This window comes from Macrotis lagotis, chromosome 4 (genome assembly GCF_037893015.1).
Source record: "Macrotis lagotis isolate mMagLag1 chromosome 4, bilby.v1.9.chrom.fasta, whole genome shotgun sequence".
NCBI lineage: Eukaryota > Metazoa > Chordata > Mammalia > Peramelemorphia > Peramelidae > Macrotis > Macrotis lagotis.
Window position 1 is genome coordinate 80094192 of NC_133661.1, and position 14666 is coordinate 80108857.

General features: G+C 37.2%; 1 protein-coding gene across 50 annotated transcripts in view; it reads left to right on the top strand.

Moving 5' to 3' along the window:
• SORBS1 (sorbin and SH3 domain containing 1) overlaps nt 1–14666 on the top strand; it is a 306979-nt gene that overhangs the window by 254357 nt on the left and 37956 nt on the right. For 35 of the 50 annotated variants that reach the window (XM_074233269.1, XM_074233279.1, XM_074233271.1 and 32 more), the window contains 3 exons: nt 1056–1121; nt 7013–7062; nt 13233–13405. In XM_074233269.1, coding sequence (XP_074089370.1) covers nt 1056–1121; nt 7013–7062; nt 13233–13405 — 289 coding nt within the window. The remainder of the gene's footprint in view (nt 1–1055; nt 1122–7012; nt 7063–13232; nt 13406–14666) is intronic. The other 15 variants (XM_074233273.1, XM_074233290.1, XM_074233293.1 and 12 more) reach the window with 1 other exon arrangement.

Below are 14666 nucleotides of genomic sequence, written 5' to 3' on the forward strand. Positions count from 1 at the left end.
GGGAAACAGATACTCCAAAACTTTTTTTATCCTTTTCATAGAGAACTAGCAGGTCAGGGAAGGAAAATATTGTGGAGGGAGAGAGCATATAGATATTCAAGAAAGAGCTTGGAGATGGGAAAGAACTGCAAAAGAAAAACTGCTATCAGAAATGAGAGTTTCCAGCCAGAAGAACACTTCAGGTGGTCATTAGTGTCTAAGAAGTCACAGGGCTGACCACCAACTTACCTCATTGACAAAAATTTATAGCAACCTATGTGGGGGGAGAGGTTGGGGTGGGGGGAAGAGGGGAATGGAGGGAAGTTTCCTTTAGAATACTCCTCTAACATTGTACCAGAAAATCAAGGAGAAAATAGAACCAGAATAAGTTTCACTGAAGAAAAAAAAAAACTGCTTTTGTGAAATGAATCTGTGAGTGATTTGAGAAAGGTTTCCATGCTTCTAATAATCCTGCAATAAGTTATTTAGCTTAAATTGCAAAGGGATTTATAAAAAACCTTAGCAACAAAAAATATGTATGACATACCATAATATACTTTAAAATACATTAAATTTCACCACCAAGAAAGACTTTGAGCAGAGTTCCAATTACCAAATATCTTTAGCCCTATAAGTTGATTTTTCATCAATGAAGTATATTTTTATTGTGAAAAAAATGACTTTTTTTTTAAAAATTGGAGACTTTGACATTGCCACTTTTTTGAAAGTGGCAAGGAGTCAAAATTTTTGACCAGGAGTCAAAATTTTTCCTTTGAATTTTAAAAAAAGTTTACATTTAAAAACCAATAGTATTTACTCCTGGGGATTACAGAATAAAACACACTTCCTAGTAAATGTTCCTAATTCCAAACTCTACATAGTCCCCTCCCTAGTCTTTCCTCCTTGATATCAGCACAATAGTGAACTGCCCCGTTTTGTTTTGTTTTTTTTTAATCTTCCCTTTTCTATGTTGATATGGTTCCCTTCCTGTTACCCTTTCTGTTTTAAACCAGTCTCCATGTTCTTTGTCTTGTCTTTATTCTCATTTCTTCATTTCCTCCTCTGCTTCCCATCAGCCTCCAAAAAAGATATGGGATTATACTCCTGGAGACTGCTCTATCCTTCCTAGAGAGGATAGAAAGGTAATTCTGTGCTATCTACCTATGTTGTACTAAATTGTATGTTTTAGCGTTCCTTGGTTAGTGGGAGTGTGTGGTGTTTTGGTGTTTGCTTTCAATTTTCTGTTGTATTTGTTTTGTTTTGTTTCTAACTCATTTGTTTGGTGATCAATCAAGTCATTATTCAATAACGTGTCTATGAGGTGCACTAACCTTTAGAGAGATTTTTAGCAGTTGCTTCTTATTTTGATATATAGTAATTAGTCCCTTTGATACTTCTATGAAGCAATATAAAATATATATTTCCCAAAAGGTAGGTTTCATGAACTTGAAAAGATATTTCCCAATAAGTCAGAAACATTTTGGAAAACTGGGTATTTGGGATTTAAATCATTCCCTCTGAATGCAGCATCCTGTGTTGTCATATAATCTGTGACCAATTCCTTGTGCTCTACTGTTATCAACCCAATATCTCTGCTTTTACCATCTTCCAAAGAGTAATTTCATTCTTCAGACTTAAGTCTTCCATTCTTTCTTCCCTTGTGTTAAACCAAAACTTACTTTTCCATTCTTTTTCTTCTTTAATCGACTTATCTAGAAAGAAATCATAGTTGCTCTCAGTTAGAGGCTCATTTAGGAAAGAATGGAAAAAGCTTAATAAAACAACCAGTGAAAGATTATGGAAGGCATCTTCTGACCTTTTCATTCTGTCAGCTCTTTTTCAAACTCCATTTGCTCTCTTCATTGTAGAATGGCTTTTAAATGTGATTCAAGTGAATGGTTTTGCTCACTGTGGAGATTGCATGGCTTTCTGGCATACTTGTAGATTCAGATGATTTTTAATGGATTTGTTTTGAGTTTGGAATCTTCTTTTAAAATTATCAGACAAGGAACAGAGAGACTTAAAATTGTCCAATTTGTCTTTCTCTGCCTTTGAGCCACTCATCCTAAGGCTTCTAGAGGTGTCACTACCTTTCCATGAGCCCATGTTCTCATGTCTGATTTTTCATATGTAACTTATGTAGGAACTTTCCAAATGTCATTATTGGTCAGTTGGTCCTCTTGTAATTCTGGGTTTCCTCATACTCAGTTATTATTTTTATGTTAAATCAAGAATCTTTATTAAATGCTTGCTTGCTAATGTGCAAAGCACTGTGCCAGTTATGATCTGATCAATGGTTTATTACTAGAAGAGTATGTTATCTTTTCAAAAGAAGGTTTTTGCAAAGGAGTTGGCCCATCTTCTCCATGGGTCAGCCAACCTGTGTTGTAGTATTAATATAATTTAGCATCTTTTTAATTTATTTTATTTTATTTTTAATTTATGAAATGAAACAAGCATTTCTCTAATCTAGCATAATTAAGATGTCTACCTGAAAATATAGGTAAAGTCCAAATTATCAGTACACCATATGTACCAAGTCATGGAGTTTTTGTAGAAACTTGGGAGCTTTTAGATTAGCTAAAGATTCTGCAGCAAAGAGAAGGAGAAAGGACTAGCTTAGGGGTCTGGTCCACAGCTACAGACTCCAGGTAGAATTAACCTGCCTTTGTGGTAGCCACCCCTATCCAAAAAAATCTTGCTGCATAATGATTGAAGTTTTTCCCATCATTTGTTATACAATTTGAAAATCTTACTATTCTGGAAATGAATTAGGGAAAACAACACTCTACTTTCAAAAAATATAAAGCCCCAAGTAGGAAAAGAAGTTGATGGGGATCATCAGTCTTTTATGTTTTCATATGTATAAGTTTACAGATTATTTTCCAGTCTAAAATTGACTATTCTGATGGAGTAGGACTTTTGAGCAAAATGGAGTCAGATCATTTTGGAGTATTTTAAACATTTTTATTTCATGGAGTAAGACAAGCTTGAGGACAAGGGTCCTTAGAACACCTTGTGAATACTCTAAGGGCTATATGAAACTTAACAAACTGTAAGGCAAATTTTAAATTTAGTAATTCATAGGATCCCCAAAGGAAGTTTGGAGTTTATTAGAAACAGAAAAAAAAGTGTGGAAAAAATAGGAAGTGATTTTAAAAGTGACTTACTAGCAAGCAATTGCAGATATTTTATAGACAAAATGGTATCTTTGCAAGTGAGGAATGCTAGCTGAGATTAGGCATCTGGCAGGTCAGATACAAAGCAAGGTCAGCCTTTGCCACACTAATTAAATTGGTGCCAGAAGCAGAAGAAACAGGATGTTGACAAGTTCGTAGGTGAGGTGGGGCTTTGAAGATGTTTAACCACCAGTAGTCAGCCATTTAGGGGACCAAGAATCTTGATGTTCCAGGCAAGACTTCAGTGGCCAAGGCTCAAGGTTGAGAAAGTAGAAATCCAGGAAAGATACAGTAAAGATCAAAGAGTTACCAAGTAATGGGATCATGAGCAAGCAATAAGCAAGAATCCAGGGAATCATGAGAGTTGAACAAGGTGCTAACAACAATGCAGGCAGGAGGAAGAAGTGCCCTATGAGCCTTTATATTTCTGCTCAGGAAGGAGGTATGGGTTGAATATGATCAGCCCAGAACTGTGGATTTTAATGGGGAAGTAATAAAACTGGCTGATGAGAGAGAATAATGAGATAAGAGACTGCAGGTGAATCTTAATCATGACTTTGGAATGAGGTTAATGAGCTGACTCTATAGGAGGGTTCTGATTGGCGTCCTGCCATCCTCTTCCCCTTAAAAATTTGAGAAGTTCCTTTCACAGGACTTAAAATACAGTAAAAGATTCTTTAGATAGCTTAAAGGGAAGAAGGGAACTCAAGCATCAATGTGATGGTTGTTATTAGGCTTTTCATCAAGTACTTATCTGATGCCTCCGTTAAGCTACTTGAAGGCAGATAACGGTTTTAGAAAGGCTTGCTTCATAGTTTTTATTGTTGTTGTTTTGGCCATGTCTGAATGACTTTTGCTAACCCTGTTTGGGGTTTTCTTGGAGAGAAGATACTGGACTGGTTTGCCACTTTCTTCTTTAGCTCACTTTATCACAGATGAAGAAACTGAGACAAACAGGATTAAGTGACTTTCCCAGGGTCACACGGTAGCTAGGATTATATTTGAACTCAGAAAGATAGTCTTCTTGACTCCAGGTCCAGTATTTTATCCACTGGGCCACATGGCTGACCCTGTGACATAATTAAAGCTTAATAAATACTTAACTATCTAACTTGAAGACTTCCTATTAGGTATCTTGGGAAATACAAAGAAATTTAAGTAGCATTGAATTGGAGTAATAGCTGAGCCTAGATTTGGATGTGGGAGGAACTTTAGAGTTCATCTATCCCATCCCCCATTTAATAGGTGAACTAAGACCCTGAAATAGGAAGTGGCTTGCCCCAAATCCCATGATAGGAGAATTGTAACTGGAGCCCAGTCATTCTGCTCCCACATCATATATTCTTTCCACTGTCCCAGCTACCTCTAGAATTACATGACCTGAATTTGATGGCCAGCTCTGCTATCTACTGGCCCTGGGATTTGAGATAAGTAGTATTAACATTTTAGGTTCTTGGTTTCCTCAGGTCTAAAATGAAGGTGTTAGACTAAACAATCTCTAAACGCCTGCCTTGCTCAAAATCTTGGGATTCTATAAGGGATGAGATAGGTCCTGAAGTGAGGACCCTACACAATTAGGAAAGGCAAGAGAGAGACACATGGGAAGGTAACTCATCACACAAGGCAGCCTATGGTCCATGTTTAATGAGTCAATCAGCGTTCAGAGTTTGGGAGACGAGAGGACCCCTCTGGTCTGAGTTGTTAAGGTGGACTTCATGAAGTAGCACTCAAGGTAGATCTCGAATGATGGAGTAGGATTTTAGCAGGTGGGAGGAGGACATTCCAGACTGGCTAATGGTATAAGTCCAGAAAATTACAGTGGTGGAAATGTGCAAGTCAGGTTTCTGCGGGGTGGTAAGTAGGTCAATAGAGTTGGATCTCAACCAAAGATGTCTCCTGACTCAACTCATGTTCTTACTTTGGGCTTGATCCAGTTACTGAAGAATGGGGAAAAGAGAAACTTAGCTAAAAATTTGTACTTCTGTAACAGGAGGGAAGGAAAGTATTGCCCTCTTTATATACACAATTCCTTTCATACTTTCCATTTTTCTTGATTCCTAAAGGTCATTATTAGAGATTATATAAATGAGTAGTGGGAGGAGATAAGGGTGGAAAAGTAGGTCTGGATTAGAAAGAAACTTGACAAAAATCAAACAAAAAAATCAGTGTTTGTGTCCTGTAGGAGATGGGGTGTCATTGATGATTTCTGAGTAAGGGAATCTTGTTGTCAAAGCAATCTTTTAGAAAGACAGTTCTGACAAATATGCATAGAATGGTGTGGAGGAGAAATGTACTATGGGGACTTGGAGCAATTAGGAGATACCTCAATAGCCATAATGCAGTGAAAAAGAAAGGATAAATGTAATAGATGTTTCAGGAAAAATCAACGTGGTTTGGTGAGTAATTGGATATGGGAAGACCTCAGAGAAAAGCAATACTACTGACACAAAATAGGAAACATGGTGGGGGGGGAATCTATTGAACAGGTGAGATGAAAATGTCAGTTTGGTTATGTTAAGGTTAAGTTGATATCAACAAGTTATCCACATGGCTGTATCTAGTGGACAATTGGAAATGAAGGACTTCTCTTAGGACAGAGGATAAGACTGAAGATAAAATTTGGGAGTCAGCTACAGAGAGGTAGTGACTATATCCATGTAAGAGATTAAAGGGAAAAGAGAACAGCAATTATGGTCATAGTAAGGGAAGAAGGAACCCTCTGATGATTTGCTTGAGTGAGAGCATTTCCTTCTCCCTCTTCCCCTGTATCTTTTCCCTTTCAATATCTCCCTTTATTCCTCCTTCCTCAGATCTCTCCCTGTTTCCCATAAACATCTCACCTACTCTCTGCCTCTCCCTTACTCATCTCTCTTTCTGTCTTCCTCACATTGCCCTAGATGTTTTTCTTCCCCCTCTTTAGACCTTCGTTGTCCATAATATAGAACTGAAGGATTTAAAAGTATTTGTTATACTTATTACAATTTCATATTTCTAGGGGTTTTTTCTTCAAAGTAGATGAATTGTACCTTTATACTGGGTGTCCCAAACACTAAGAGTTCTGAGACACTGGTATATTTCTTTCAAATTGAATCTCCCATCCCAAAATTCCAAATAAGTAATGAAGTTGCTTTTTATTTAGACATGGCACTTGGTGGTTTCTCTTTTTTTTTTTGCCTGTGGGGCTGTAAGCCTCCATATCCCCCCCCTCCAAATGCTTCCCTATCTCTTTTGAAAGAATGTTTGTAATTATAAAAAAAATTGTGATTATAAAACCACATTTCTTCCTATTTCCACATTAGCATATCTAGTAGGAGTAATAGCAAGTGACTGCCTAAGTACAAAATCGTGTAATTTCATTCAGTTTCACCTCTACTGAACTTTAAACAAGCATTAGACCATTCTATCTCTGGCCAAGGAATTGGGGTTCTCCTGACTGATTCTTTTTGTGCAAAGTGTCCTGATAAAGATGGCACTGGGTCCTATCTTGTAGCATTCTCTAATTAAACCTAATAAATGTCCCAGAACATATCAGTCTGTCTTTTCCATGGAGGCAAATAGAAATGGGCAGGGGAAATAGCTCCAAGTTGTATCTTCTGACCCATCTAATTGCACATTCTTGCTTTTGGCTTGATCCAATTACTCAAGAGTAGGGGAAAAGAGCAACTTAGCTAAAAATCTGTCCTCCGACAGGAAGAAAGGAAAATGTTGCCCTCTTTGCAAATATGATTCCTTTCATACTCCCCATTTGTCTTGGCTCCTAAAGGTCATTATTAGAGTTTGTTTAATAGAAAAATTAACTTGGCTGTTGTTTTTCTTTGGTTTAAGTGCTGACCTCTCTTTTTGAACATTTACAGAATACAAGAGTCAGCCCCACTCCAGAAACTACTGCTGAGCGTTCTGCCTAGTAAGTTGAAGATTCATTGCATGTTTTTTTGTTTCTAGAATGTAAAAAGTGGGGGAAATTTGTCCATTCATTGGCTAGGGTGCTTGCTCATAATTGGCTAAACCAATCCAATACTATATGGTTTACTGTTCTTTAGTGGTAGGGAGTCAATGTTGGACTTAGAGTCAGGAAGGTCTGGGTCCTGCCTCTGACCCTTATGAGCTGTGACCATGCACAAGTCATTTAAACCTTCTGATTCTTAAACATATTCTTAAGATTTATCTGTTCTTACCATTTGTTTACTAAGTTATGGATGGGTTTCTATCTGAACTGGTGAAGAAAATTCTAATGCTAATGAAATTGAAAATCCATAGTATATTAACCTATTGTGTTACTCTACAGCAAGCTTGCTTTTAGCCTTTGTAATAGCATTAATTTTATACAAATAAAGATAAATGTCTATATATTTATCTATACACATTTATGTATATATTCATACATACACATGCATGTATATGTATGTTCATATGTATATGCACATAAATATAAATGTATTCTAAATTGTGATGATTTTTTAAAAAAGATGTTACCTTAATATACTGTCATCCACTTCAATTTTTTTTTATTTATTGAAGGCAATGGGGTTAAGTGACTTGCCCAAGGTCACATACCTAGGCAATTATTAAAGTGTCTGAGACTCAGGTCCTCCTAACTCCAGGGCTGGTGCTCTATCCACTGTGTCACCTAGCTGCCCCTCACTTCAATTTCTTAATCTTTTAAATGCTAGCTGATGGCATGGGTTAGTAAAAAGAACCCAGTCATATCTAACTCCAAAACAAGTTACTCCCTGTAACTAAGACTTGTGAAATGATAAAATGAGACTGTTGGACTAGATAATTTCCAAGAGATCTTCTAGCTCTGTGTTTCTTAGAAGCATCGTTGAGCGCTGTCCTAAGCTGTATGAACTTGAGGAGTCTCTTTTAATATCTCTGAACCTCTTATTTCTCATCTGAAAATGAGGAATTGGAATAACATGGTCCTTGAAGTTCTTCCTAACTCTAGCATACTAAGGTTTCATGAATTTGCTGCCTGTCTCTTTAGAATTTAGAATCATAAAGACAAAATGCCTCTAAATGAGGATGGGTACATGCCAGAGGAGTACGGGACAGAAGCATGGAACTGGTAAGGTTGTCAGAGAGCTGGATTGTGAGGGTTGTTGTGGAGGGACATTCAGAGAGAACAGGACTTTTTTAGTTGAATATGAATTTCCTGATGCAAACTGGAAACCAGGAAGTGAAAAGACACAAAACTCCATAGATGGGACCCTAGATTCAGAATACCCACTTACCCATTCTCCTAAATGATTTCTTTATCTCCAGTCTCCCACCCCTCCAAAGTATCTCACCTCATTCATCTTTCCCAAATAGAAATTGACTCTCTGCTCTGAACCGTCTATCATTCCTCTTGGTCAATATGTTCAAAATTGTTCAGACTGGCAGTAAGGTGATTTTCTCCACTAACTTATAATGTATAACTCCTAAGGTACCATCATTCAATCAGTCAACAAACATTTATAAGGTTTTTCTACTGTGCTGAGTACCTGAAAAAAAGAAAAACAAAAAACATACCCTGTCCTCAAGGAGACTGCATTCTAACTAGGCAATCAAAGAGATACATAAAGAATAATAGTAATCTCAGAAGGGAAGGCACTAGGAAGGAATTGGAAAAACCAAGAAATACTTCCTGCACACAAGGTTGGCCTTTGATGGGTCTTGAAGAAATCTAGGAAAACTAAAAGGCAGCTGTGAAGAGGGAGAGGATGTTAGTCAATTTTCTGGTCTACTCCATCTCATTCTTCATAGTGACCATTTTAAACCAAAGAGTACTAGATTTGGACCTAAGTTCAAATTCTTTTCCGCCACTTATGGCCTGCATAGCCTGGGACAAGTCAACTTTACTTTCCAGGTACTCAGTTTCTTAACCCATAAAATAAGGGGTTTGGATCAGATGACTTCTGTGCTGCCTTCCAATGCTACCTCTGGTTCTGTGATGTTAGGAATTCTGAGCTCTCACACTTGACAACAGTTTGCTTAGCCTCCTACTACCTGCTTCATGAAGAAGACTCCTCACACCCACTCTTTCCTCCTTTCCACTGATCACAGAAGAAGAGCTGTTACTCCTCCTTGCCAAATCTTTCTACCTCAGGGGTTCTTAACGTGGGGTCTGGGAACTTTTTTAAAAAATATTTTGATAACTATAATTTAATAAAAGTGCCATCATCTTTAGTTCTTAGGAGCAGATTTACTCATCTTGGTCACTAGATGGCATCTGGGATCCATTCTGGCTCTTTTGTCCTTCTGATATTTTTCAATTGTGGGGTCTCCTTCCAGGCTGCGTCACAAAGCAATTTTTTCCTAAGGCTACAAGTGACCTCAGAATTATTGATTTATATTGACAAGAGGAATTTTTACTCCAAAGATGCCCCACTGCTGATAAAGTCACAGGTCTAGTTTAAAAAAAAAGGAAAAAGAAAAAAAATGTTCTTCAGTGTAATCTTCCCAACAATTAGACACTGAATTTTATAATAACTGAATTCCTGAAATTATAACCCATAAATAAATGGTATTTATGTTGAGATTCCACCTCAACTTTCCCTACTTCTAATTAGTGATTCCCCCCCCACAACACACACACATACTCATTCTTATTTTAAATCACTTCTGGTGAACTCCCCATGTTTCTGTTTTGAATCTGCAAGCTTCCCTCACATAACTTAAATTCTTTGTTGAATTGAACTAGAGTTCCAAGTTTCATCATTCATTCAGGTCACTGCTTTCTAGCCATCAACTTTTAAATGAAAAACCCAAGGTTGAGTTTATTTATTTATTTATTTTTGCATTTGGTTTATATTAAAACTGACATTCTAATACTAAAGACTGACATGTGCAATACACAATGCAGTCACTGAGGGGGAGATGCAGGATCTAAATAAGACACAAGAATTACCTTCTTAAAGCCTAGAACTGGGTTTCTTTTAGGGCATCAGTGAAGGAGTGCATAGAGCACTGGACCTAGAGTTCAAATCTGGCCTCAGACACTAGCTGTGTGATTCTGGTCAAATCACTTAACCCTATTTGCCTTAGATTCCTCAGCTGCAAAATGAGCCAGAGAAAGAAGTGGCAAACTATTCCAGTAGCTCTGCTAAGAAAATCCCACTGAGGTCAACAAGCGTTGAACACAACCAAACAACTGGGGTTCTTAATCTAGAATCTATGAATTATTTTTTAAATGATTTGATAATTATCAAAATATAATTGTTTTTCTTTATATTTGTATATATTTTATTTAAAGCATTTAAAAGCCTTATTATAAGAAGTGGTCCATGGACTTTATTAAAATGCCAAAGTGTTCCATGAAATAAAAATAGTTTAAGAACCCCAGTAATAGAAGTCATATATGATATGTATATATATATATATATGCAAATTATTATAATGAATCTGCATAATTGTGAGTTCCTGGGGGAAAAGATCATTATTAATAAGAGACAAAGAAAAATTCTTTGGAAGAGATAGATGGGGAGGAACTCAACAAAAAGTTAAGGAGTTCGAATTTGACACATAGAATGGTAGCAAGAAATCTTATGGAACAATTATAGTGACAGTAGAAGGACATGATGAATGCAAGAGATATTTAGAGATAAAATCAACAGGATTGGATATTTAATCAGAAATGAGAGGTAAAAGAGAGAAGAATAAAAATCATATCAAGATTTCAGAGATGGAATACTAGCTGAATAGTCAATAATTGTACCTCTAAGAGAAGAAGTAAGATCAGAGGAAGAACAGGTTTAAAATGAAAGATGATTAGGGGACTGCTAGGGGATGTAGTGGATAGAACAGTGGCCCTAAAATTAGGAGATTCTGAGTTCAAATCCAGATTCAGACAATTACTAGCTGTGACTGACCCTAGACAAGTCACTTAATCCCAATTGTCTCAAAAAAAAAGGAAAGAAAGATAAAGTAAGTTTTAGATATGTTAAGTTTGAAGTTACTGAAGTAATAGTATTTTCAGAATCAGTCTGTTAGAACTAAAGTCTTAAGTGCCAAACTAGAAGAAAAGAGAGAACCCCACCCCCCAAAAAAGATACTTCATGCTATCATGATAGCTCCAATCCCTCTCATTTAGATAAGCTACAATTTTTTTAATGGGTAGACAAAAGGAAAGGCATTGGCTCAAAGTAACCATCATTTCACAAACTATTTCGTATTATAATTGGCCACAAACTAGGAGACAGAAAGAACCGAGAAAGTTCCCCTACCAATAAATAGGTTCAATCCTCAATGTTCCCAGGTTTAACTTTCACCACTTTAAGCATTCCCATGATTTTATTAGTAACCTTATATTCACTTTTGCATTGGCAACCCTGCACATTCACAACTATGCACAATATAAGAAAAAATGAGAGAACAGCTAACATTCCTGCTAGGTATGTCTATTAATATTACCATTATAAAGATTTCCCCATACATTCATTGCATATTTTCACTGTTTGCTTTTAAAATTCAAGTTTTGTCTTGCAATTATGCCCCCAGAATGTAGTGCAAGTCCTGTGGGCTCTAAGCCCAAGTGTGCAAAATCAGAGATGTCATTTAGTGAAAAAAAATAGATAAACTTCATGCGGAAATGTCTGCAACTGCTGGCAGATGCTGGCAACAAGTTTGGTGTTAATGAATTAATGATTAACTTTTATTTGCAAGAAAGATTATAATATTTATGATACTATAGGTTTCATGTGTTATTAAAAGTGAATATTGTCTGAATTCAGTGAGTTATTGTTGAGATGTTAACACAAATAATCACAGAATTAAAGGGAATTCTAGCAAGAAAAACAATGATTTTCTTGTAACCAATTTTATTTCGCAAGTTGCATTTTATGATTTATTTCATGGCTACTCTGTTAGGAAAAGTGCATATTATCAGAATTAATGCTTTGCTATAAGGAACTGCATGCAGAAAAGCATACTTTCAACAATCTTTAGCAAACTATTACAGTTTGTGATGGCTGTAGAATCTGCCTTCCTATTTCCCATAGATTCAGTATATTAGCATCGAACTTTACACTGTTTTCTAGGAATATTACCCCTGCAAAAGTTGAGGATTGATTTGTATCTGGTTCCCATTCAAAATTGGAAAGGCACCAAAAAGGGCCACATAAATTTAGAATATAAACTCATTATCAAGAAAGATGGTGGAAGTTTACTAAAAATAGTACCTCAAGAAACAGCAAAACAAAAGTAACTGAGGAGCAAATGAACTATTAAGGAACTTAACTAGCTCAGGAAGACACAAACTGACATAAACTGGAATAGATCTGCCAACTTTTCTAGAATGCAATCTTATCATCAATTACAAATGTAGAAATAACAACATATTTGAATTCTGATACTTAGTTTTGGTGAATTTTGTAAGGAAATACAGTTATATATAAGAAGCTATAATTGAGAAAAGCAGAAGAACTGGTCATATGTATACAGAAGAAATCAGTGCTAACGCACCATCATTTTAAAGATTCTCAGGGGGTGCAGCTAGGCGCAGTGGATAGAGCACTGGCCCTGGAGTCAGGAGGACCTGAGTTCAAATCCAGCCTCAGACATTTAATAATTACCTAGCTGTGTGGCCTTGGGCAAGCCACTTAGCCCCATTGCCTTGCAAAAAAAAAGATTCTCAGGGATTAATTTTTTAAGGTATCTTTTAAAGGAAATGGTTCCAAAATGAATGAAAAATGTCACAAAAATTGCAATCAGTTTATCACCGACTGGGAAATGGTTTTAAATCACTAAGAATTTGATACTGGACATTCAAAAATAATTTCCTTGACTACAAGACTTTTGGGGGGTTTCTTTCCTTGTCTCATTCCCAGTATCTACCACAGTGATTTACACATAATAGGTATTTAAATGCTTGAACTGAGTTCAGATGCACTTTAGCTACTCATGGAACCACCTTCCCTATAAAACACTTCTAAATGAAAATGATTATTTTAACCAACAGACATTTCATGTTCTTGTATGAAACTTTAAAAAAGCAAATGGATGTGTATTTATTCTTTAACTGGTAACATGCTTTCTTTTCCTTATTTTTTTCAAGCTGATACTAATCTGTCTTTTTAAAAATTACAATCTTTGTAGCTCATATTCACCCAATATCCATGCAGTGAAGAAAGAGTCAGAGATGGCTCCAGGAGATTCCACTGGTTTGGAGAATGAAAGACAGATTTACAAAAGTGTTTTGGAAGGTGGAGACATTCCTCTCCAGGGATTAAGTGGTCTCAAAAGACCCTCTAGCACTGCTTCCACTAAAGGTAATTGGGTGAGGATGGTCAATATTGATTTCACCTGCACACAAATAATGGAAATGACAGATATGGTTGATCCTCAAGCAGTCGGGATAAGTTCTGACTGGTCCAGATGCTTATCCAAACCTTTTGAGACCTCTTGTGTCATATTGATATGCTTTCTGATGGTAGTAGTTTTTCTTTCTCAGTCTTTACCTTTACCTCAGTCTCTAGCTTTGCCATTCTCTCTTTATTAAAAAAAAAATCAAACTTCTTTTTGAAACCAGCTGAGTGCCCTTTTTTTTTTTCAGAAATACCTAGTGGAAGTGGGGTGGGGGAATGAGTTTTTTTTAGTTACCCCATTTGCACCTGCTTTGCAGCTCAGTTATTTTTATGTTGCTTTTTGACACCAAGTGAAAGATGCATTGATTAAGAAAATGAGCATGTGACCTTTCCTTTCTTCCCTGCTTCTAGCTTTTAACCTAATGGGTTTTGTTTATTTTATTCTGCATGCTTACCAGTGGATCGTAAAGGTGGGAATGCTCACATGATCTCCTCTACTTCAGTTCATAGCCGAACCTTTCATACTAGTGATGTGTTAGGGCCTATATGTAAACATAAGAAGCCCCTGTCAGCAGCAAAAGCCTGCATTTCTGAGATCCTCCCTTCCAAATTCAAACCCAGGCTGTCAGCTCCAAGTGCTCTCTTGCAGGAAAAGAAGAGTGTCCTGTTGCCCCCGGAGAAGGCTCAAAGCTATGAAAACCTTTGTAGCTCCCCCACTTTAGATGATGCCAAAAGAACGCTCCCTTTGCAAGGAGGAGGAAGCATTGAAAATCTTCTTATGCGAGTGAAGCGCGACTATACAACCAAGTCTGGCAGCACCCAGAGCCTTCAGGATTATGGGACCAGTGCGAGGAAGTATTGCCCCCTCTCTAGGAAGGGGGGTAGTGAATTCACGATGCTTTACAAAAATATGCACCACATCAACCGAACTGGACTCCACCTGGGCTCCATCTCTTCCTCCAGTGTCCGGGACTTGGCCTCCCATTTTGAATCCAGTAACCTGGTGGAGGCCAGGGGAGAGCTGAACCTCAGCCAGGAAAGCTCGGAGCACATTCCAAAACACACAGTCTCTTCACGGGTCACAGCGTTTGAGCAGCTGATCCAGAGGTCCCGTTCCATGCCATCTCTGGACTTATCAGGTCGATTGAGCAAGTCTCCTGTGCCGCTGCTGTCCCACAGTGGTTTGAGTGCAGCCCGCTCTGCAGAATCCCTCCTAGAATCTCCC